The 23,987-nt window shown below is 39.3% G+C and overlaps 2 protein-coding genes across 2 annotated transcripts; both read left to right on the plus strand.

Annotated features, from left to right (window-relative positions):
* Positions 1 to 1,685: 1,685 nt before the first annotated feature.
* LOC100975391 (olfactory receptor 5A1) lies at positions 1,686 to 18,234 on the plus strand. The gene is made up of 2 exons (XM_057299037.2): positions 1,686 to 2,041; positions 8,338 to 18,234. Exon 2 carries the CDS (start codon positions 8,371 to 8,373, stop codon positions 9,313 to 9,315), a length of 945 nt encoding a protein of 314 aa, XP_057155020.2. The 5' UTR covers positions 1,686 to 2,041; positions 8,338 to 8,370; the 3' UTR covers positions 9,316 to 18,234.
* Positions 18,235 to 22,137: 3,903 nt separating this feature from the next.
* On the plus strand, positions 22,138 to 23,987 carry LOC100975055 (olfactory receptor 4D6). Its single transcript, XM_008951795.5, is given in 2 exon segments — positions 22,138 to 22,318; positions 22,321 to 23,987. Coding segments are annotated over 2 exon segments (942 nt in total). The 3' UTR covers positions 23,082 to 23,987.

The raw sequence follows: 23,987 nt of genomic DNA on the forward strand, positions 1-23,987 counted from the left end.
CCATAATATGAAATCAAGCTAAATGTCCATTAATGGATGAATGGCTAAAGAATATATAGTATATATACACTATTCTGCCTTCAAAGAAAAGAAAATCTTGTCATTTGCTACAACATGAATAAACCCGGAGGGCATTATGGCAAGTGAAATAAACCTGGCACAGAAAGACAAATACTGTATGTCCTCAATTATGTGAAATCTAAAAAAAACTGAACTCATAGAAGCAGAGAGTAGAATGGTGGCTCTCAGGGGCAGGGGAAGGGGGAGCAGGGAGATGTCACTTAAAAGGTACAAAGTTTCAGTTAGACAGGAGAAATAAATTTTGGAGATTTGTTGTACAGCATGGTGACTATAATTAATGATAATGTGTGTAGTATACTTGAAAATCACTCAAAAGTAGATTTTAAAATGTTCTCATCAGAAAAATCATAAGTAGATGAGCTGATGGATATGTTAATTTGCTTGATTTAATAATTCTTCTATGTATACATATATCAAAACATTATGTTATATAACATAAATATACACAATTTGGCATTTGTCAATTTAAATAAATAAATAAACAAAGAGACCTAACTCTCAATAAATAAATACATACATACTTAAGGAATGCACGAACGAATAATTTCTCCCTTATCCATGTTTTTCCTTTGAATTCTACTCTCCAACCATTTTTTTCTCTGCCTGGTTGGATAGCTTTCTCTCCTTTAAGTAGCCATGGAATTGAGATCAGTCATCCACTGTTTATTGTAGCTACTTTGAAAAGACCGAAGTTCCATGTTCTCAGCTTAAGAAACAAGAGAATCAAATATTTTACTTTTTCCCCTCCACCTGAAAGCACATGTACTAATGGCTTGATTTTGTTAAATGTGTGGCCCCATATTACTTTTTATTTGTATGTAGCTCTCCATAGAATAAAAGTTCTACATCTTTATATTACACCTTTATATTCCATAGTAGAATAAGTTTTTAAAAATGTTTTAAGAAAAAAATGCCCTATTTCTAATGTCTCTTTCCTGGAGGAAGATAGTAGGTTTCTGTGGAAAGAAAATGGATTTATGAATTGAGGGGTATGATTGACCATATCAACACATTTATGTGAGTTTCAAAATAAGTGCATGTGTCATATATTTATATGCAGTGTTTGGTATTACACAGAGTTCAAATACCAGATCAATCCCTTACTAGCATAAAATTTCGATCAATTTATTTAGCTTCTCTGAATTTCAGTTTCCTCCTCTGCACGGGGAATTTGGGAGAACTTAGTGAGTTAACACACATAAGGCACATAGTATAGTGCTTAGCACATAGTAGGAGCTCAGGAAGGTTAAGGTCCCATCCTTTTAACATACTTCTGGCCAAATAGGTTCTACTAAGTAATGGAATAGAGTCAATAAATATGTATTTATAGATAGGCAATTTTGCTTTATTTTGTGGAGTGGTGTTTAACCTATCCTTATGTTCCACTGCTATCCTGAGTTTTTTCGTCAGGTACTACCAGAAAATATCTTGATTGGCCTTGGGGGATTGGAGGCCCTAGCCACTGGGATGGAGTTTAATAAGCATCAGTTTTGGAGCTTTTAGAGTTTGCGTTCTAGACAACCCCAGAGAGCAATTAATCATAAAGCTGTGAAGTTCGGGTGATACATTCCTCCCTTTCAAAAAGACCCTCAGGAGCAAATATAATGAAACATCTCCAAGGACAGAAGAAAAAAAACTTCTCCCCAATTTACCCCCAACCCCAGCTTTGAACATTTTCTCAAAATGACCCTAAATGCAGATATTAGCTGATGCCAGAAGAGCTTCTTAAAGATTACAACCTCCATCCTTTCTTTATATTCTTTTTCTTCCTTTACTCTGCCCCAAAGCACACCTTCTATGCACCAAGAGGGTATTTTGATCCTTGATGAAAAAACCAGCCTCAAGCTCTCTCCAAACTCATTAGCACTTTGGTAATTGGAAGCAGCCACTGAACTCCTTCCAAAGCAGAACAACTCAAAACAGGTATCAGCTAAAGGGCAGACAGAGCAGGAGCAACAGGGTAAGTGCAGTTTGCTCTTTGTCTTCATGCCCATATTAATCTCACATGATAGAATTCCCTATATCCACAAGCCCATATAGGTAACCAATAAGTTCTTTGACTTTTAGTTTTTCTCCCTGCACCTCTCAATGCTATTTGTCTTTCCTCAAATTCAGCCAAATCTTTTTTTGTACTTTTTAAAAAATAGACCTTATTTTTTAGAGCAATTGTAGAGTCACGGCAATATTGACCAGAGATTTCCTATTTATCCTTTTACTCCTACACATGCATAGCCTCCTCCATGATCAATCTACCCCACCACGGTGGTACATTGTTACAATCAATGAACCTACATTGGCACATTATTATCACCCAAAATCCATAGTTAACATTTGGGTTCATTCTTGGTGTTGTGTATTCCGTGGGTTTGGACAAATGTATGATGACATGTATCCACTGTTATAGGATCATCCATAGTAGCTTCACTGTCCTAAAAACCCTCTGTGCTCTCCCTGTTCACCCTTCCCTCTCCCTGACCCCTAGCAACTACTGATCTTTTTACTGTCTCCATAGTTTTGCTTTTTCCAATATGTCTTATAGGTGGAATCATACCCTATGTAGCCTTTCAGGTTGATTTATTTCACTTAGTAATATGCACGTAAGTTTCCTCCATGTCTTTTCATGGCTTGATAGCTCATTTATTTTCGGTACTATACTTTTCAAGAAGTCTGCTGTATACTATTTTGTTTTCAAGCATTCTCTGCTGTCATTTAAGTACTTAAGTAGAATATGGAAACTTTGAATTTACAGATTTTTTTGCCAAAGTTTTTTAAATGTACATTATTCTTTTCATATTTGAGCTTTCTCCAATTCAAAATTGAAATTCCAGATAACATGCAGGAATTTAGGATTTACATACAAGTTTGTTGTCTGTCTCAGATAATTCTATGCTCTTGATTTATCAGTTGAATAATTTTCCCAGTGCAGTGTTTTATTAATTGTTGTATACGATAAGCTGGACCCTGTTTGATATAGTTTGAGTGTTTCTTCCCTCCAAATCTCATGTTGAAATGTAATCCCCATTGTTGGAGGCAGGGCCTGGTAGGAGGTGATTGGCCCATGGGGCGGATCCTTCATGAATGGGGTAGTGCTATCCCCTTGGTGATTAGTGAATTCAGGCAACAGCTGGTTGTTTAAAGAGCCTGGCCCCTTTCTGTTGCTCTCTCTCTCTTGCGTCTGCTCTCACCATATGAGATGTCTACTCCCCCTTCACCTTCCGCCATGATTATAAGCTTCCTGCAGCCCTCACCAGAAGCAGATGCCAGCGCCACACTTCTTGTACTGTCTGCCGAACTGTGAGCCAATTAAACCTCTTTTCTTTATAAATTATCCAGCCTCAGGTAGTCCTGAAAAACGGCCTAATACACTACTCTATATTGTCTTAAATGGGACATATTACTAAAAGAGAGCTAAAAGAGACACATGGTCTCTTCAACTGGTAATCAGTTGACTATTAAATGTTCAGTGGCATTTTTTTAAGTCTTCAGAAAATCATGATGAATTATTAGCTTTATAAATGCATTAATTGTTCATTACAAATTTTGTGAACAGTAAACCCAGCATACTATTAGATGCTAAGGTAGAACAAATATGAAACCAATCTTTTCAAAAACCAAGGTTACTCTAAGGAGGGAAATTTGCTCACCGTGATAATCTGAGTGAGGCATTTAAGAGCCTGATTCTGAAATCACAGCCCAATATTGGTTCTTCTCTACTGCTCCCGTGATGAGCTTCCTGAAGTACATTTGAGCCCTTGCAACTACCAAGGTGATTAAAAGGGAATGACATTTCTGAAGGAACTTCTATGCCCTTACACACAGCCTCAATTATTAGTAAGCAATCCAAAAAGTAATTTAGAAGGCCTGTAATCCAGACACACTTTACATAGCAGATTTTCCAAACACTGCAGAGGCCTCTAAACTCCAAAACTCTCCTTCTCTTTTCTCACTAATGCTATGAATGATACCATCTGAATCTTAATTCTTGAATTAAAGTCTTGACCCCTTTAGCATTGTCACCTTACATTGAGAGGAACTCCTCATTTCATCAATCATTTGTACATTCAGATAAAAGAAAGACCTGGAAGAGCAGTATCTTGAGGGCACCAGGCACTGGCAGGGATGAGAGGAAAATGGCATTATGAAGTGAAGGACACCAGATCAGGATTGGCGGGGAAATCACAGAACACCTCCAACTCCACAATTTGGCTGAGGTCCTTATCATTCCATGTTTTCCTCCATCACCAACTGTGTCTGTGAAGCTCAAATGAGGCAAATTTTGTTACAAAGTTTAACACTTCTTCCAGATATATTTGATGGAAAATGAACAGAATCATAAATCAACTCTACGAGTCCCCATCAATTATCCAGTATCTTCTATGTGCAAAGGTCTGTGCTAGGTGCTTGGTTTTACTGTATTATTATCTTCCCGTGTCAGTCAAGGATAGTGTAGTTCACAAAGATGCTGGAACTGCATCTATGAGTCTAATGAGGTCACTGAGCCTCTCAGACTCTTCCTCTTCAGCTCTGTAAAATAGACCTGGTGTTGATTATACCTGGTGTTGATTATATCATAGAATTGTAGGGAGTCCAGGCTCCCCAAGTTTGCTGCAAGAGTGAATAAAACTTCCTTTCCCTCTCAAGGGAAGAAGTACCTCTTCATGACAGAGTTCCATGCCATAAAGCACTCCATACAACCCTTAAGATACCTTCTCTCTAATGTTCTAAAATAAGCTGCAGGGCATCCATATGTGGGAATAAAACTCTACATATGCTTTTCCTTTTGTTTCAATTTGTCCAGCTCCACTTTCTGTTTCTGGGGCTGGGAAATCTCATCCTTAAATACAAAATTTCTCCCTCCTGATGACAATATTCAAAACAGACTCAATTAACCCATCAGACTCCAATCATTAAGTTCTTCAACCTCACTCGTAAACACTTCTTACAAATCTGCATGGTCCATTAGTGAACTTCTTATTTCTCTAACATAAGCATACTTCAACCTATTACATAAGGAGGAAGGGTTTCAAAATTAATGGTCGGTTCTATCAATAATATTTTAAGGAATAGTTGCTGCTGATAACAATCACATTCCCAGTTTATTAAGCAAACATTCTATCTCAAGACCCACCGTGATCCCTTTATACATTATCTTAAGCAATTTTCAAGCTCTGTTAAGTAGTTACTGTTTGTTTTATTGTTGTTTTGAGACAAGGTCTCCCTTTGTCACCTAGGCTGGAGTGTAGTGGCATGATCACAACTAACTGCAGCCTCAACCTTGTGGGCTCAAGCAATCCTCCCACCTCAGCCTCCTGGTAGCTTGGACCACAGCTGTATGCCACCATACCCTACCAATTTTTTCATTTTTATTTTTATTTGTAGAGATGAGGTCTCACCATGTTTCTCAGGCTGGTCTCGAGCTCTTGGCCTCAAGCAATCCTCCAGCCTCTGCTTCCCAAAGTGCTAGGATTGTGGGCATAAACCACCACACCTGGCTAGTAGTCACTGTTATTCCCATTTTACAAATGAGGAAATTGAAATTCAGAAAGGCTAAATGAGTTGCCCAACATCCCACAGCTGGCAAGTGGCAGAGTCAGAATTAGAACCAGTCTTTTTCTAAAGCCTACCCAGGATCAAACCACTACCTTCTCCCACTCCCTTTTCTTCTAACCTGAATGGGTGCCCCCAGATGACCCTGAATCATAACACAGACCTCAGGTTTCTACCTTGCCAAATGGCTGTACCTCTACGGAATGTGTGAGGCCTCCCACAGAGCTCTTTTTGTTTTAGCTCCCAATTTCTCCATGTGACTCTACATCTGCTCTCGATTATGCCAAAGTTTGTTACACATTCCTCTTTTATTTCTTTGAAGGATAAAGAATCCTCTCTTGACTCTAGAAAGTTCACAAACCTTTCACAAACAGGAGCAAAACCTTAGAATATAGGATGAAGCTTAAAGTCATACCGACAATAGCGTGACTAATGTGATGAATATCTAAAACTCTGCACAAATGACAGCATGATGATAGCTAAAAGGAGCTTCACATTCTCCCATTATCCAAATGTGAGGGGTTTAGCACTGAAAAATAAGTAGAAGGAACTATTGAGAGGGGAGAAATGGGCCCCAATTTCAAGGGCATCTGTCTGTGCAAGTTCCAGGAAAAAAATATTAAGAATGTCAATGAGACCTTAACTGGCAATGAGTAGATGTGGATTGATTTGTGAAAATTGAGGATGTCGAAATAAAGTGGCTCTCCTAAATTGAGCAGAAAAATTTGGCACAAATAGAGTATTACTTCCCAAATGGTGAAGTTATTGACTTGCAATGAGTTCTATAATATATACAAGTTACAAAGGTTTGTGTACTATGATACAAACACCTATGCACATAAACATATACTTGTACATAAAAAGTATACACCAAAATATTAAGAGTTATTATTTCAGGAGATAGATAATAATGTTCAGTTTCCTTTTTTTATTAATCAGGAACATGATTTTTTGTTTCAATAGTTCACATTTGTATATTGATCATATTAATCAAAATATCTCACAGTTCTTTAATTTAAAAGCCAGTTAAAATAATTTCATTGATTTCCAAATTATTTGGGTTAAGAACTGAAGAAGGATCAAGATATATTCCAAACCTTTAAGGGTCATTCACCATAAGCCACATGGCCCTCTGACCACATTTTTCCTGGTACTTTCTGTAGGATTAGGGAAACCTACCAGTTTCAGAGACCTGATGACTAAGTTCTCTTCTGATTAATGTGCATTGAGACTCAGTGTGGATGTGTGAGGGGGCAATGGGAGTCCTTACTGGTGTGGATTTAATAAAATCAAGTCCCTGATCTTGAAAGATGCTTCATGCACTAAAAATTCAAATAATTTGATTGAGGATACTTTGTAACTTAGGTTTAAAATAACAACAGCAACAACAACAAATACTTATAGAACAGTTACTATGGGCCAGGCATGTTCTAAGAAGATTAGATGATACATGATGATGATGATAGATGGTAGATAGATGATAGACAGACAGATAGATAAAGATGGATAGAGAGAGAGATAGATAGATAGATAGATAGATAGATAGATAGATAGATGATAGATAGATAGATGATAGATGATAATTAGATCCTATAACAAAGTAAATACTATTATTATCTCTAATTTTACAGAGAGAGAGAGTTCAAGTGACCTGGTCAACATCGCACATCTACTAAGTGAAGCTGAGAATTAAATCCAGGCAGTCTAGATCCAGAGCCCACACTCAACAACTAAACAACTCAGGCCAGGGGCAGTGGCTCACGCCTGTAATCCCAGCACTTTGGGAGGCTGAGGCGGGCGGATCGCCCGAGGTCGTTCGAGACCAGCCTGACCAACATGGAGAAACTCCGTCTCTACTTAAAATACAAAATTAGCCAGGCATGGTGGCGTATGCCTGTAATCCCAGCTACTCAGGAGGCTGAAGCGGGAGAATCGCTTGAACCCAGGAGACGGAGGTTGCGGTGACCTGAGATACTGCCATTGCACTCTAGCCTGGGCAACAAGAGTGAAACTCCATCTCAAAAAAAAATAAAAAATAAGAAATAAATAAATAAAATAATAACTCAGAATGCTCAGACTAAGATAAATTTGAAATTCAACCTACATTAGTATATTTGGACCCAATATTTGACAATTAAGAGCATTTTTACATATATGTGGCCTAATCCTTTGCATTAAAAACATTCTATCTGATTAATCGTCTCACAACTACATAGCTGAACCTAGTTCCATTGATCTTTCCTTCCTAATATTGAAACTTAGGTAAAGTAGATGAATAGTTATTCCAAGGCATGACCTGACTTACCTGAGGTACACAGAACTGTCCTAATAATTACTCACTGGTCACTTGTTATGTGCCAGGCACTTAAAACAAATCTGTGAATTAATTGCTATCATCCAGTTTTAAGGATAAATAAACTGAAGCCAGAGATGTTAGCTATCTCACCCAAAATGGTGGAGGCAGGAGTTGATCCCAGGGATTTTGGGTTCAAAAGTTAGATTCATTATCAACTACACTATACTACCTAAATATTTAAGATGATGACTGCAACTCCCTTCTTTGAGAGAGAGAGACTGAGATTGAGACTGGGAAAGAGAAAGAGAGTCTTTGCATAAAGCTGTAACCTGTAATCCTCTGCCCTCCCTCTCAAGCATTTTGTAGTTATTTGCTAATACCACCTGTAATGTGGACTGTCATTACTATCCCAGGTCTGCATCTTGTCCTTGTGGTCCACGGGAAGCATGTCCATAACCAAAGCCTGGAACAGCTCATCAGTGACCATGTTCATCCTCCTGGGATTCACAGACCATCCAGAACTCCAGGCCCTCCTCTTTGTGACCTTCCTGGGCATCTATCTTACGACCCTGGCCTGGAACCTGGCCCTCATTTTTCTGATCAGAGGTGACACCCATCTGCACACACCCATGTACTTCTTCCTAAGCAACTTATCTTTCATTGACATCTGCTACTCTTCTGCTGTGGCTCCCAAGATGCTCACTGACTTCCGGGAGCAGAAGACCATATCATTTGTGGGCTGTGCTGCTCAGTTTTTTTTCTTTGTCAGCATGGGTCTGTCCGAGTGCCTCCTCCTGACTGCTATGGCATACGACCGATATGCAGCCATCTCCAGCCCCCTTCTCTACCCCACTATCATGACCCAGGGCCTCTGTACACGCATGGTGGTTGGGGCATATGTTGGTGGCTTCCTGAGCTCCCTGATCCAGGCCAGCTCCATATTTAGGCTTCACTTTTGCGGACCCAACATCATCAACCACTTCTTCTGTGACCTCCCACCAGTCCTGGCTCTGTCTTGCTCTGACACCTTCCTCAGTCAAGTGGTGAATTTCCTCGTGGTGGTCACTGTCGGAGGAACGTCGTTCCTCCAACTCCTTATCTCGTATGGTTACATAGTGTCTGCTGTCCTGAAGATCCCTTCAGCAGAGGGCCGATGGAAAGCCTGCAACACATGTGCCTCGCATCTGGTGGTGGTGACTCTGCTGTTTGGGACAGCCCTTTTCGTATACTTGCGACCCAGCTCCAGCTACTTACTAGGCAGGGACAAGGTGGTGTCTGTTTTCTATTCATTGGTGATCCCCATGCTGAACCCTCTCATTTACAGTTTGAGGAACAAAGAGATCAAGGATGCCCTGTGGAAGGTGTTGGAAAGGAAGAAAGTGTTTTCTTAGGTCATGCGTAGAAACTTATTTATCCAAACTGCTGGAGAATTAAACGATCCAAGCCTTCACCTCCACCTCTGCCTCAGGCAAGGGAGATATTTGGTGCTCTCATTTGTGGAGACTCTTCCCTCCAGATTCCTCTCACCCTTCCTCATGGTCACTTGTCCACTGACTGTGCCATAGATAGCCAAAAAGTGAAGGAATTTCTTCAGAAAAAAAAAAAAAAAAAAGAACCTCCCCAGGATAACCTATTTTCACAATAATCACAATAACTAGCCTTTATTGGGCCCTTAGTATGTACCAGGCACAAAAGTTATTTAATTAAATACTCATTGCAGTACTAAAATACACAATGAACTATCTGTATGTTACAAAATAAGGAAACAGTGTGTCAGCAAGGAAAATTAACTTGCTCAGGGTCACCAAGGAAGAGGCAGAACTCTCATTCACACCAAGGTCTTCCTGACTCCAGAGCCCACGTTCTGCCCAAACGCTGCACTCCACATTCAACAAAAAAATAGCCCAAAAGTAGTACAAGTATATAACTCTTGTTACTGGCATATGGCAGAATCTGAAAAGATACACTATGTGTAGTTAAGGTAAATTAGAAAAACAAGATGCCTACCTCGTCAAATGCCTTCTCTAGGATCTCCCTGTTGAATTCCAATTATGGCTATTGAGTAATTTGCTAAGCAAATGCTGAAGGACATTCCCCTTGGCTGCCATTTCTCTCTTTCTCGGCTATGTAAGGGCTGGGAAATTTGAGTCCAATGGTGTCATACCAATACTCTTCTTTTCTCAGTCTCAGTCCCCTAAACTGCCTGTCAGCACCTCCTTGATTTTTCTTTAATATTTCACTAAATGTTGTATTTTTTTCTTTTAATTTTATTTTATTTTATTTTAAGTTCCGGGATACATATGCAGGATGTGCAGGTTTGTTACATAGGTAAACATATGTCATGGTGATTTGCTGCACCTATCCACCCATTACCTAGGTATTAAGCCCCACATCCGTTAGCTATTTATCCCGATGTTCTCCCTCCTCCCTGCCTCCTGACAGGCCCCAATGTTCATTGTTCCCCTCTCTGTGTCCATGTGTTCTCATTGTTTAGCTCTTACTTACAAGTGAGAACATTGGATATTTGGTTATCTGTTCTTGGGTTAGTTTGCTGAGGATAATGGCTTCCAGCTCTATCCAAGTCCCTGCAAAGAACTTTAATTCCTTCCTTTTATGGCTGCATAGTATTCCATGGTATATATGTACCATATTTTCTTTATCCAGTCTCTCATTGATGGGAATTTGGGTTGATTCCATGTCTTTGCTATTGTGAATAGTGCTGCAATGAACATACACATGCATGTATATTTATAATAGAATTATTTATATTCCTTTGGATATATACCCAGTAATAAGATTGCTGGGTCAAATGATATTTCCATTTCTAGGTCTTTGAGGACTCGCCACACTGTCTTCCACAATGGTTGAACTAATTTACATTCCCACCAACAGTATAAAAGCGTTCCTATTTCTCCACAGCCTTGCCAGCATCTGTTGTTTCTTGACTTTTTAATAATTGCCATTCTGACTAGCATGAGATGGTATCTCATTGTGATTTTTTATTTGCATTTCTCTAATAATTAGTGATGTTGAGCTTTTTTTCATATGTTTGTTGGCCATACAAATGTCTTCTTTTGAGAAGTGTCTGTTCATGTCATTTGCCCACTTTTAGATAGGGTTGTTTGTTTTTTTCTTGTAAATTTGTTTAAGTTACCTTTGTCAGATAGATTGCAAAAATTTTCTCCCATTCTGTAGGCTGTCTGTTCATTCTAATGATAGCTTCTTTTGCAGAATGTCTTTAGTTTAATTAGATCCCATTTGCCAATGTTTGCTTTTGTTGCAATTGCTTTTGACGTTTTCATCATGAAATCTTTGCCGGTGCCTATGTCCTAAATGGCATTGCCTAGATTTTCTTCTAGGATTTTTATAGTTTGGGGTTTTACATTTAAATCTTTAATCCATCTTGAGTTAATTTTTGTATAAAGTTTAAGGAACTGGTCCATTTTCAATTTTCTGTATATGGCTAGCCAGTTTTCCCAGCACCATTTATTAAATAGGGAATCCTTTCCCCATTGCTTGTCTTTATCAGGTTTGTCAAAGATTCAATGGTTGTAGATGTGCAGTCTTATTTCTGAGATCTCTATTGTGTTCTATTGGTCTACGTGTCTGTTTTTGTACAAGTACCATGTTGTTTTGGCTACCATAGACTTGTAGTATAGTTTGAAGTCAGGGAGTGTAATGCCTCCGGCTTTGTTCTTTTTGCTTAGGATTGTCTTGACTATACTAGCTCCTTGATTTTAACCATGCCATTCCTTTACCAGTTCAGGACCTGCCTCCATTTCACAGTTTGGTGTCCTTTTTGATCACCACACCCTGAATTCCCCCTTGCTATCTTCTATCTGAACCCATTGCTCCTATAAAATTCCTGTTTCTCCTCTTGAATAAATTAAACCTTGCAGCCCACATTGGGTGTAATTTATTTGCCATCATCTCAGGGAAGTATATCCCAGGTTCCCACCTCCAGATAATTACCCTTTCATTTCAGGCACTCACAGTGGAATTGTCCCACACAACTATTTCTGCTGGTAAATCTCTCTCTCTGGCCACTTGTAACGCATTCACTTTTCCATTGATGTAGGTCAATTGGATAAGTAGATATTTGATTTGATTGTTCATATAACAAAATTAATTATTTCCTCCATATCTGGAAGAACATAAACAATGCATAGGAAAGCAGAGATCCCTTCTCAGGTTTCCTGGGTTCTTCATCCTCTAAATTCATTCCCATCCACGGCCAATAAAACGTAGAATGACTCCTACAAATCATATATACAGGTACTCAGAGAGAGAGAGTTGAAATTTGCTGAGTGCTTACTAAATTTCAAGTTCTATTCTGAACATTTCATACATGTTAAGCCATTGAATCCCTATTGACACAGCCATTGAGTGGAAGCTGACTCAGCATGGCTCCTGAGACTAAACTCATAAACACTTTGTGACATTTCCCCCAAGTGGGCCCCTGATTAGGTTGAAGTGGGGAGGTTTTATAGTGGCAGCCAAATATACCACCCAGGGAAAATACTAGAGAAACTCAACATATGCCTCCCATTTCTGTCTACTGGAAGTATCCCATGCCTCCATTTTTCTATTGCACATCTTCCAAAATGTAGGCCCAGAAGCAGAGGCCACAGCTATGCCTAGAACTACAGAACAACTGCCACTGGGGTCAGGCTGGTGTATGAAACTGCAACAATTAGGCCAGTAAAACTTTAGGAATGAAAAGTTGACAGTATATCTGTATATTAAGGGATACTTGCTTTACAGAAATATCAGCAAATGAATCAAAAATTTACAGGCATTTTACCATTACAAGGGAAATTCAAGAAAGAATATGAGGAGAGATTGTCTGATCCTCACCCCTATTTGGTTGCAGTTACATCATTAGCTTCTTCAGGCATTATTGGGTAGTAGAGAACAGCAGGAGGCAGGGAGACAAAAATCAAAATATCAGTTTAATAATGTTAAATTGACAGATAATGTTCTGTTCGAGGACATGGCTTTGATCTGGTCCTATGGCTGCCCCACAGTGTACACCAGAATTAGACAGGCTAACCCAGGAGAAGCAGGCTTGCCCTGTTGCACTAATTGCGTAGATGAGAGAAAATCAGACTACATGCTCCCTGCAGGGAGACAGATCCCAAAGAAAGAGAAGGAAGATCAGAAGGCCAAGTTCTCCTGCCTAATTTTTTTCCCAGATTCACCACTCCTTTAAATCAGGGGTGTCCAATCTTTTGGCTTCCCTGGGCAACATTGGAAGAATTTGTCTTGGGCCACACAAAAAAACACACTAATGATAGCTGATGAGCTTTAAAAAAATCACAAAAAAACTCTTAATGTTTTAAGGAAGTTTACAAATTTGTATTGGTCCACATTCAAAGCCGTCCTGGGCCGCATGAAGCCCACGGGCTGTGGGTTGTGCAACTTGCTTTACATCACTCCTACCTTCCTAGAAAGGACTGAGTGAAGGAGGAGGCACAAAACCTGCATGCCATTTCAGCGTAAGTCCCTCTCCAGGAAAACAGGAGGAAAAGGGAAGGAACTCCCCATACACATACTAAGATCTTTAAGGTTACTTCACCCTGATCCTCTAAGAAGTCCTAAACTGAAGTTCCATCCACGACTATGAGGGGCCACTAGACCAGGAGCCTCATCTAGTGGAATCCAATTTGTCAGTATCCAGGTCTCAGTCAAGGCCTCTTTATGATGATGTTGGTCTCATCCAATGCTTGGATCTTACGGGATTATTATGAGCCCAAAAAAAGAAAATTGATTTTTAGAAATCTCTTAGAAAAAATTTAAAACATTATATAAATACCAGGGATTCCTGTTATTATCAAATGCCACTTCCCCCAAGGAAGCATTCCCAGACTCCCTGGACCTCACTAAATCCCTGGGCCAATCTCGCCCCATTCTTGCCCTTTGGTGTGAATCATCACAGTTGTAAGTTCATGCTTGAGGGTGGGGTCACATCTGTCTCTTCACAAATATATTCTCAGCATCTAGAACTGCCTGATATACAAAACGCAATAAATATGCATTTTTGGTCAATTATTATAATTGATCTGTTGGAAAAAAATCAATTATGTGACCCAAATTGTAACCATTGTCACATGAAATTGACTCTTGAACTATAATATTGTTGATGAAATTGCTGTAATCGTTATCATACAAGGACTTTGCATCAAATTTGATGTTGATATAATTTAGAGAAGGGGCCTTTGGAGATTCCTCAGACTTCCCTGTACACAGTTTCGTCACCTCCTTATTAGATGTGCTATCATAATGGGTGTGTGTGTGTGTGTGAAAAGGAGAGAAAAAACATGCACACGTGTTGCTTAGTAACTTTTTAATAACTCCCATTGCATCTGCAACTGCCAACTTCTCCACTGAAAATATATCTCCTACAAATATCCAATATTACTCCCTATGCTAATCATTATAGTAGACTTCTTATTCAGCATCAGTTAGGAACAGTGTAAACTGTTCATGTGTTTGGGTGAAGAAGGGCAGAGCAGTGATGATGGGGAAGTTGTCAGGCTCACTTTACCAATGCAAAGGTAGGTGAGGGCGTCCTGAAAATTTTGCACACCTACAAACTTATGATTTCAATAGTGTCTCTGAAAGGCAAAATGTCCATTTGCAATTCTGGAAGTATATGTCATCTTGAACTAAAAGCTTCAGGCTGATTAAGATCTCCTACCTCTAACCTAAAATACTGGGCTTCCTAAGACACATTCAAATAAGGTAATTTTTCAAAAATTAAAACTCATTCCATAAACATTACTAAGCCCCTACCATGTGTAAAAAAAAAAACTAGCATGATCTCTTTCTTAAAAGGTGATTAAAAGTTAGATGGCAGCAAAAAGACAACTATATAATGATATTAGGATTATGATAATATTAATACCTTACATTTGTATAATGCTTTGAAGTTTACAGTATTCTCTCATATGCATTAAGCCATTTAATTGACTTATACAGCAACATAAGTGAATAGGGGATGTAAGATGAGGCTGAAAATGGCGTAAAGGAAAACAAATACTTGTTGGGGAACTACTGCACATCAGGAGTTGCAAATGGACACCCCTTTGTTCATTCATCTTCAAAAAGAATTATTGAATAACTGCTATGTTCCAGGTAGGAGCTGGGGATACAATAGTGACAAAAGAAATCCTTGCCTTCAGGGAGTTTACATTTGGAGGAAAAGGCAGACACACATAGACCCATAAAGGCAAGGAGTAAAAAGTGCTAGATTATCACAAGCAAACCTCACTATGCAAAGTAAGGTGTATGTTCCCCATTTCATGGAATAAGGTCCTGGGGTTCATAAAGGTTAACTTGCTCCGGGTCACAAGAGCCACAGTTTAAAATACTGGAACCTGACTTTGAAGGCTGTGCTCTTTTGAACAAGCTAATTCTATGTTCAATCATGCAACCCTGAGGGTACAAAATAGAAAGGCTATCGTTTGATCCTGACCTCACATTGAGCCTGATAGTCCAGAACCTTCTAAGGTGATTGACCAGAAGAGTAGGTGGAATAATGTTAATCTGAAAGAGAAGTCAACAGTAAGTAGATTTGACCTCAGATCCCAGAGACCTGAGTTGGCTGATTCCAGATTCTCCTCTGGGTGCCTCCAGCCAATGCCTCATGGAGCCATAACACACCAAAAGAAAAATTAGAGCTGTCTTTCCCACACACCCTTTTCCATAATAAGTCAGCTTCTTAGAACAATTTTAAAAACAAAAAAAAGAAAAATACAAGGTACATAATATCAGAGCTCAAATTAATGGAGAACTTTTTACTTCAAATTGTAAATAGGTATAATACTTTTTCTGATTTTCATAATCAGAAGCCATTTAAAATCATTTTTTTAATTAGACACAACAGAACGTCTTTTTAAAATAAAAATGCCAAAATCCAATTACCAACAGATAATGGCTACTACTGTTGTGATATATTAATACATCTTTTCAGACTTCTAGCCATGTAGATATTTTTCCCAAAAATAACATCATGTGACATATTCAGTGTTTTAATCTGTCACTAAAAAGAAATCTTTCCATGTTTAAAAGTACAATTCTACGTTATCACTTTGAATGTCTGCAAATACTTAATTGTACTATTGTGCCATATTTATTGAACAAATTTTCTATATCAGACGCTAACTTAAATTCTAATTTCTACTATTTGAAACAGCAATGTGATGAGCTTTGTTTATATTTAGGACATTAAACATTTGGTTTATTAACTCTTTAGCATAAATTCCTAAAGTAGAAATTTTGAGTCACGGGGTTTGTACATTTTACATTTTGACACATATTTCCAGAATGACCCCAGAAATGCTGCCCATGTGTGCACTCCTATTAATCATATGAAAGTGTCACTTTCCCCACATCTATGCCAACAGTGGACTTTTCAACATGTGTTAATCTTCTAGATGAGAAATGATACCTCATTGTAATTTAATTTGTATTTCCTTTTTTCTTTCTTTCTTTCCCTTTTTTAATAGAGACAGGATCTTCCTATGTTGCCCAGGCTGGTCTCAAACTCATGAGCTCAAGAGATCCTCCCGCCTTGGCCTCCTAATATATTTATCTGATCAATAGTTGATTGACTGTCTTCTCACATGTGGGCTAACCAACTGTATTTTTCTGTGAATCATGACTCATTTTTGTTTTAAAGTATCAAAATGTCTGTGTCTTACAGATTTATAAGAGTTCTTTATATATCAAAGATGTTAAGCTTGTTTTACTTTTTTTTAGATATTTTCCCAAGTTTTTTATTTATAGTTTTAGGCTTATTTATAATGCTTTTAAAATGTAAAAGTTTTATATTTTTACTTAGTCAAATATAATAATTATTGGTGTAATGCTCCTCTACTCCAAAAATTATGAAAACACTTACCTAAGTTTTATTCTAATATTTTAATTGTTTATATTTTGGTATTTATATTATTAAGGTGATAAAATCTTCTTGTCTTCCATTTCTGTAAGAAGTTAAAGAGTGTTGCAATTTATTTCAACTCATGGTATCTATATATAAAAAGAAATTAAACATTCAAACACAATTAGAATTGGGCTGTGTCCTTTTTTTTTTTTTGGAGACAGGTTCTTGCTCCATCACCCAGACTGGAGTACAGTGGTGCAATCACAGTTCACTGAAGAGTTTCGATGTCCCAGGCAGAATTGATCTGCCCAGTTTGGCCTCCTGCATATCTGAGACTACAGCATACACCACCACCAGGCCCAGCTAATATTTTTTGTAGAGACAGGGTTTCAGGCTGGTCTCAAACTCCTGGCCTCAAGTGATCTGCCCACCTCCATCTCCCAAATTGCTGGGATTAAAGGTGTGAGCCACCACACCCAGTCTGTTTCTTTTTTTTTTTTTTTTTCACTTTTATTTTAAGTTCAGGGGTGTAAGTGCAGGTTTGTCACATAGGTAAACTTGTTGTACAGATTATTTCATCACCAAGGTATTAAGCCTAGTGTCCATTAGTTATTTTTCCTGATCGTCTCTCTCCTCCCACCCTCCACTCTCCAAAAGGCTCCAGTATGTGTTGTTCCCCTCTGTGTGTTCCTGTGTTCTCATCATTTAGCTCCCACTTATAAGTGAAAACACACAATATTTGGTTTTTCTCTTCCTGCGTTAGTTTGCTAAGGATAATGGCCTCCAGTTCCACCCATGTCTCTGCAAAGGACATGATCTCATTCTTTTTTATAGCTGCATAGTAATCCATGGTGTATATGTACCACATTTTCTTAACTCAATCTATCATTGATGGGCATTTAGGTTGATTCCATGTCTTTGCTATTGTGAATAGTGTTGCAGTGAACATACACGTGCATGTGTTTACATTATGATGATTTATATTTCTTTGGGTGTATACCTAGTAATAGAATTGCTGGATGGAATGGTATTTCTGTCTTTAGATCTTTGAGAAATCGCCACACTGTCTTCCACAATGGCTGAACTAATTTATATTCCCACCAACAATTTATAAGCATGCTTTTTCTCCACAACCTTGCCAACATCTGTTATTTTTTGACTTTTTAATAGTAGCCATTCTGACTGGAATTAGGTGGTATTTCATTGCGGTTTTGATTTGCATTTCTGTAATGATCAGTAATGTTTAGCTTTTTTTCACGATTGTTGGCTGCATGTGCGTCCCCTTTTGAAAAGTGTCTGTTCACGTCTTTGCCTGTTTTTTAAGGAGTTGTTTGGTTTTTTCTTGTAAATTTATTTAAGTTCCTTATAGATGCTGGATATTAGACCTTTGTTGGATGCATAGTTTGCAAAAAATTTTCTTCCATTCTGCAGGTTGTCTGTTTACTCTGTTGGTCGTTTCTTTTGCTGTGCGGCAGCTATTTACAATACCTTTATCATCAGTTAAAATTAGAAAACTAACGTGCCATTTGAACTAGTAAGTTCATTTCTGGGAATGTATCTTAAAAAGAAATTATAGATGCACATGAAAATGCATTTACAAAATGTTAAGTGCAGGATTATTCAAAAATACTAATCAGGGACCGACTAGGCAACTGAAGAGATCAAGGTATGGCTTTTGTAGCCCCTCACTTCCTGTACATTCTACAAGCCTGACTCGAAGTGCCACCCACTCACCCTGGTTTCCATACTTTCTATCTTAAGTCCTGAATCCCAAACTGCTGTGCTCTCCTGGCTGGTGTCTCGTTCCATTTTAGCCATCATGACTGACGCTTATTCTTCACCTGCCTGATTCCCACATACCTATGAAAACCTGTCTCTACCTTAGTAACCAATGTATTTCCCATCACATTCCACAAGGGATCAGGGAGATCTTGCAGCAATAACAAAGAACTACATACAGTAAAACAATAGAATGTAAGTAAGGAACTGTTAAGAGGCTACATGTGAAAAATTTATGGAGTAGAAAATTAAGTCACTCATATGTTTTTGAATGTATGAAAGCCAAAGCAAAGATACATAGTCAGGGCCTGGCGCGGTGGCTCACGCCTGTAATCCCAGCACTTTGGGAGGCTGAAGTGGGTAGATCACCTGAGGTCAGGAGTTCCAGACCAGCCTGGCCAACATTGCAAAACCCTGTCTCTATTAAAAACACAGAAATTAGCCGGGCATGGTGGCGCGTGCCTGCAATCCCAGCTACTCAGGAGGATGAAGCAGGAGAATTGCTTGAACTGGGAGGCGGAGGTTGCGGTCAGCCAAGATCGCACCACTGCACTCCAGCCTGGGCAACAGAGCAAGACTCTGTCTTAAACACACACACACACACACACACACACACAAAGATATGCAGTCAGTTACACAATTCTTATTGCCTCAAAAAAGAACGCACATTGATGTCCCACGGGAGCTCTGCCTTGCACTTGGGTCTAGGATAAATGTCTTCTTTGGAGTCTCCTGGGAAGAACTAAATAGATCTTGGCCTGAGTACAATCCAAAGATGGATGCTCTTCCTTGTAGACACTCTAATAAAAGGCAATAACATAATTCCAAATACATTGTACCAGTTAGTGTGTTACTGGATGCTGGCATATTAAAGTAAGATTTCTTTTGGGCTGTATATCTTAAATATGCGCAATTTTTAAAAGACTATAAAAAGTTTTTTAATTAAAAATAAATAAATAAAAATAAAAGAGGCAACTCACTTCCACAGGAATGAAATTATTCTAATGGTGGAAGCATCAGGGATCTAAGAAGATCACAAGATTTTTGTTTAAGAGGAATTCTGTATGTTCTAACCCCTCAAACTAAACTATAAAATACACTCAACTGTAAGAGAACTGAAATGAGAAAAATTAAGAACTATGTTTCTTATGGAATACTTTCTTTTGCTTTTATTTCAGGGAAAATGCTGTATCCTTTTTTCATCTGGTATACTGTCTTCTTTCTTTTCCTATCTTTTTCAGACATAACTACGTTTTTTTCCAATGCCAATTGCCTACTTTTTATTGTTGAATTAGATTTTGGTCATCTCAATTATTTAAATTTTTTTTCTTTTTTTTTTGAGGCAGAGTATCACTCCGTCGCCCAGGCTGGAGTGCAGTGGCGCAATCTTGGCTCACTGCACACTTTGCCTCCCGGGTTCACACCATTCTCCTGCCTCAGCCTCCCGAGTAGCTGGGACTACAGGCACCCACCACCACACCTGGCTAATTTTTTGTATTTTTAGTAGAGACGGGGTTTCACCATGTTAGTCAGGATGGTCTCGATCTCCTGACCTCGTGATCCGCCTGCCTCGTCCTCCCAAAGTGCTGGGATTACAGGCGTGAGCCACCGCACCCGGCCCCTTAAATTTTTTAAAATCATCTAGAATATGAGTCCTTGGGACATACAGATATTCTTTTGTTTCACATGCCTGCTGTATCAAATGGTTTAGGGGCAGGGTTGTTGTTTTGTAGAGACAGGGACTTGCTCTGTCACCCAGGCTGCAGTACAATGGCACAATCATAGCTCACTGCAGCCTCGAATTCCTGGGCTCAAGCGATCCCCCCACTTCAGCCTCCTGAGTAGCTGGGACTGCAGGTGCACACCACCATGCCTGGCTAATTTTTTTTTAATTTGTTGTTGTTGTTAAGACAGGGTCTCACTATTGTCCTGGCTGGTCTCAAACTCCTGAACTCAAGCAATCTGCCTGCCTTGACCTCCCAAAGTGCTGGGATTACAGGCATTAGCCACTGCACCTGGTTCATACAGATATTCTTACTGAAAGAAGTTTGTCCTCACATGACTGAATTTCTGATTTGGGAAAAAGAAGTATTAATATAGTAAATTGCTATTATATAGCAATAGTAGAATATCCCTGGAATTTGAGTCAACAAACCTGTTTACAGTTCTCTATATTTCACCAATTCAAACTCTGATTCTGAAGAAAATAAATGTCCTTCTCTAGTCACTCCTAAAGTAAGAAACATTAGACTAATTTATCTCTGAAGTCCTGTGACGCTCTAATGATCAGTTTTTCTGTGATACTAAAACATGCCCTGAACAATGATTGTGGCTCTATACAAAGAGCCCTGTGTGTCAATAGCAAGGTCCAGGCTTCCCAGAGTGCCAAAGAGGAGTACTTATGAGGGCCTGACCCTTCTCTTTTTATAAGGGATGAGATGAGGATTAGGTAGTCAAACTACTTAATAAACTGTTTAAGCCTTATATACACACTAGAATTCTGGTAAGCCAAAGTAAGCCCCAGACTCTCTGATTTCTCAGAGTTGTACAGTGGAAAAACCTCTGGAGACTGTTATGTTAAAGAAAAATTATTCACCAGACAATTAATAAAGACAGGAAGATAGATTTCATTTAAAACTCTTGCAATAGAAGAAAAAGATTGAGCTCAACTCGAAATATAGCGAAAACAAGTGAAGATTTATAAGCAATGAGCAGAGTGAGGGAGGTCAGTGGATTGAAAATTACTAAGAAGTGATATCAAAGGTAGGGTGGTTCTTGCTAAACTGGCATAAAAGAATTCTTGCTAAAGACTGGCCAAGGACTTACATATTGAGGGTGAGGGATGAGGTTAAAAATAATAAATATATAAAAGGGTAAGGGGTGAGGAATTTGATTAGATTTCAAGGGTGTGGAATTCTCATTAAACTGACTTGGCAAGATTCCTGTTAAAATTGGGCTCAGCAAAGACAGACACAGAAGGTCAAGGTTGAGTCATAGTCAAGAAAAGGGCTCAGAGGAGCCTAACCAACATTTGGTCAAGGAGGGAATCTTTCTCAAGTCAGGAGATTGATTTGTATTTGAATCCTCAATTTACAATTCACTAATTTTGTGACTATGCAGATGTAAGTCATTAACTGCTGTAAAGCTTCAGTTTCCCCATATATAAAATGGAGATAACCATACTAAAGACTCTTCAGAAACTTCATGAGAATTGAAATCAGTATGAGCTATTGCAGGTGAAAGCCCTTGGTAAAGCATAGGCAAACGGCCACAGTCCATCCATCTCTCTCTGGTCAGAGTGAGGATACAGACATGTGATGGTTTTTTCCTGTTAACCCAAGGTATTTACAATAAGAAAGAAGAACCATATGAAAGAAGAATTTCCAGACCACAAAGGGAAGACTGGCCCAGTTTTTCTGTGTAGTCATGATGACCTGGATGCTTGAGAGCAGTATGTGATCAATGATTTTGCCACCTCATGTCGCCATAATCCAAGTTCTAACATATCTTCACCAAAGGTAGGACCTGGAAGAGAGTCATCCCCATCATGGACCGGATCAACCACACTAATGTGAAGGAGTTTTTCTTCCTGGAACTTACACGTTCCCGAGAGCTGGAGTTTTTCTTGTTTGTGGTCTTCTTTGCTGTGTATGTAGCAACAGTCCTGGGAAATGCACTCATTGTGGTCACTATTACCTGTGAGTCCTGCCTACACACTCCCATGTATTTCTCCTGCGGAACAAATCAGTCCTGGACATCGTTTTTTCATCTATCACCGTCCCCAAGTTCCTGGTGGATCTTTTATCAGACAGGAAAACCATCTCCTACAATGGCTGTGTGGCACAGATCTTTTTCTTCCACTTTGCTGGTGGGGCAGATATTTTTTTCCTCTCTGTGATGGCCTATGACAGATACCTTGCAATCGCCAAGCCCCTGCACTATGTGACCATGATGAGGAAAGAGGTGTGGGTGGCCTTGGTGGTGGCTTCTTGGGTGAGTGGTGGTTTCCATTCAATCGTCCAGGTAATTCTGATGCTTCCACTCCCCTTCTGTGGCCCCAACACACTGGATGCCTTCTACTGTGATGTGCTCCAGGTGGTAAAACTGGCCTGCAGTGACACCTTTGCTTTGGAGCTTTTCATGATCTCTAACAACGGACTGGTGACCCTGCTCTGGTTCCTCCTGCTCCTGGGCTCCTACACTGTCATTCTGGTGATGCTGAGATCCCACTCTGGGGAGGGGCGGAACAAGGCCCTCTCCACGTGCACGTCCCACATGCTGGTGGTGACTCTTCACTTCGTGCCATGTGTTTACATCTACTGCCGGCCCTTCATGACGCTGCCCATGGACACAATCATATCCATTAATAACACGGTCATTACCCCCATGCTGAACCCCATCATCTATTCCCTGAGAAATCAAGAGATGAAGTCAACCATGCAGAGGCTGCAGAGGAGACTTGGGCCTTCTGAGATCAGAAAATGGGGGTGAGCAGTCAGATGGAGAGTGGAAGTCTGTCTGACTTAGTTTTCTCAAAATGCTAGCCTAAGAGTAACAGGTAGCTAGCTCTTCTTCCACTACTTCATTGTATATCTTCATAGCCGCTCGATTCTATTAGCGGAAGTATACAAACAAAAAGAAGAAATGAGATTAAACAATGTGAGCTATCGAGCTTGTGGACTCAGGAGAAGAAGAGGGTATAAGGTTGAAATCAATACCCTAAATGCTTTTTGGTGTTATCTGTGACTCATACCAACACTTATCTCACTTTTAGCACCTGTAATATGGAAATATCATTACTTGCTCACAAGTTTGTCAAAAGAATGAAATGTGATCAATGCTGTGAGGATGATAGTTGTGAAGGTTAGTACTGCTCCTGGCATTAATCAGGTATTCAATCAACATTCCCTATTACCTACCCCTCTCTTCCTAAATGTGCATATACACAGAATATAGACACATTTATTTCATATATGCTTTCTCTGGTGACTCTGCTATATCCAGTCAATTATTGAAATCACTTGATTTTATTTTATTTTATTTTATTTTATTTTATTTTTTTGAGACGGAGTCTTGCTCTGTTGCCCAGGCTGGAGTGCAGTGGCGCGATCTTGGCTCACTGCAAACTCCGCCTCCTGGGTTCACGCCAATCTCCTGCCTCAGCCTCCTGAGTAGCTGGGACTACAGGCGCCCGCCATGACGCCCGGCTAATTTTTTGTATTTTTAGTAGGGATGGAGTTTCACCATTTTAGCCAGGATGGTCCCAATCTCCTGACCTCGTGATCCACCCGCCTCGGCCTCCCAAAGTGCTGGGATTACAGGCGTGAGCCACCGCGCCTGGCCTTGATTTTATATTTTAAGTACAGAATCTTAAGTATATTTCACCAATTAGTGAAA

The sequence above is a fragment of the Pan paniscus genome, chromosome 9, assembly GCF_029289425.2.
Source record: "Pan paniscus chromosome 9, NHGRI_mPanPan1-v2.0_pri, whole genome shotgun sequence".
Lineage (NCBI taxonomy): Eukaryota > Metazoa > Chordata > Mammalia > Primates > Hominidae > Pan > Pan paniscus.

Bases quoted from the DNA above. Each gene is read 5' to 3' on its own strand.
- LOC100975391 (XM_057299037.2), top strand. From the start codon at position 8,371: ATGTCCATAACCAAAGCCTGGAACAGCTCATCAGTGACCATGTTCATC.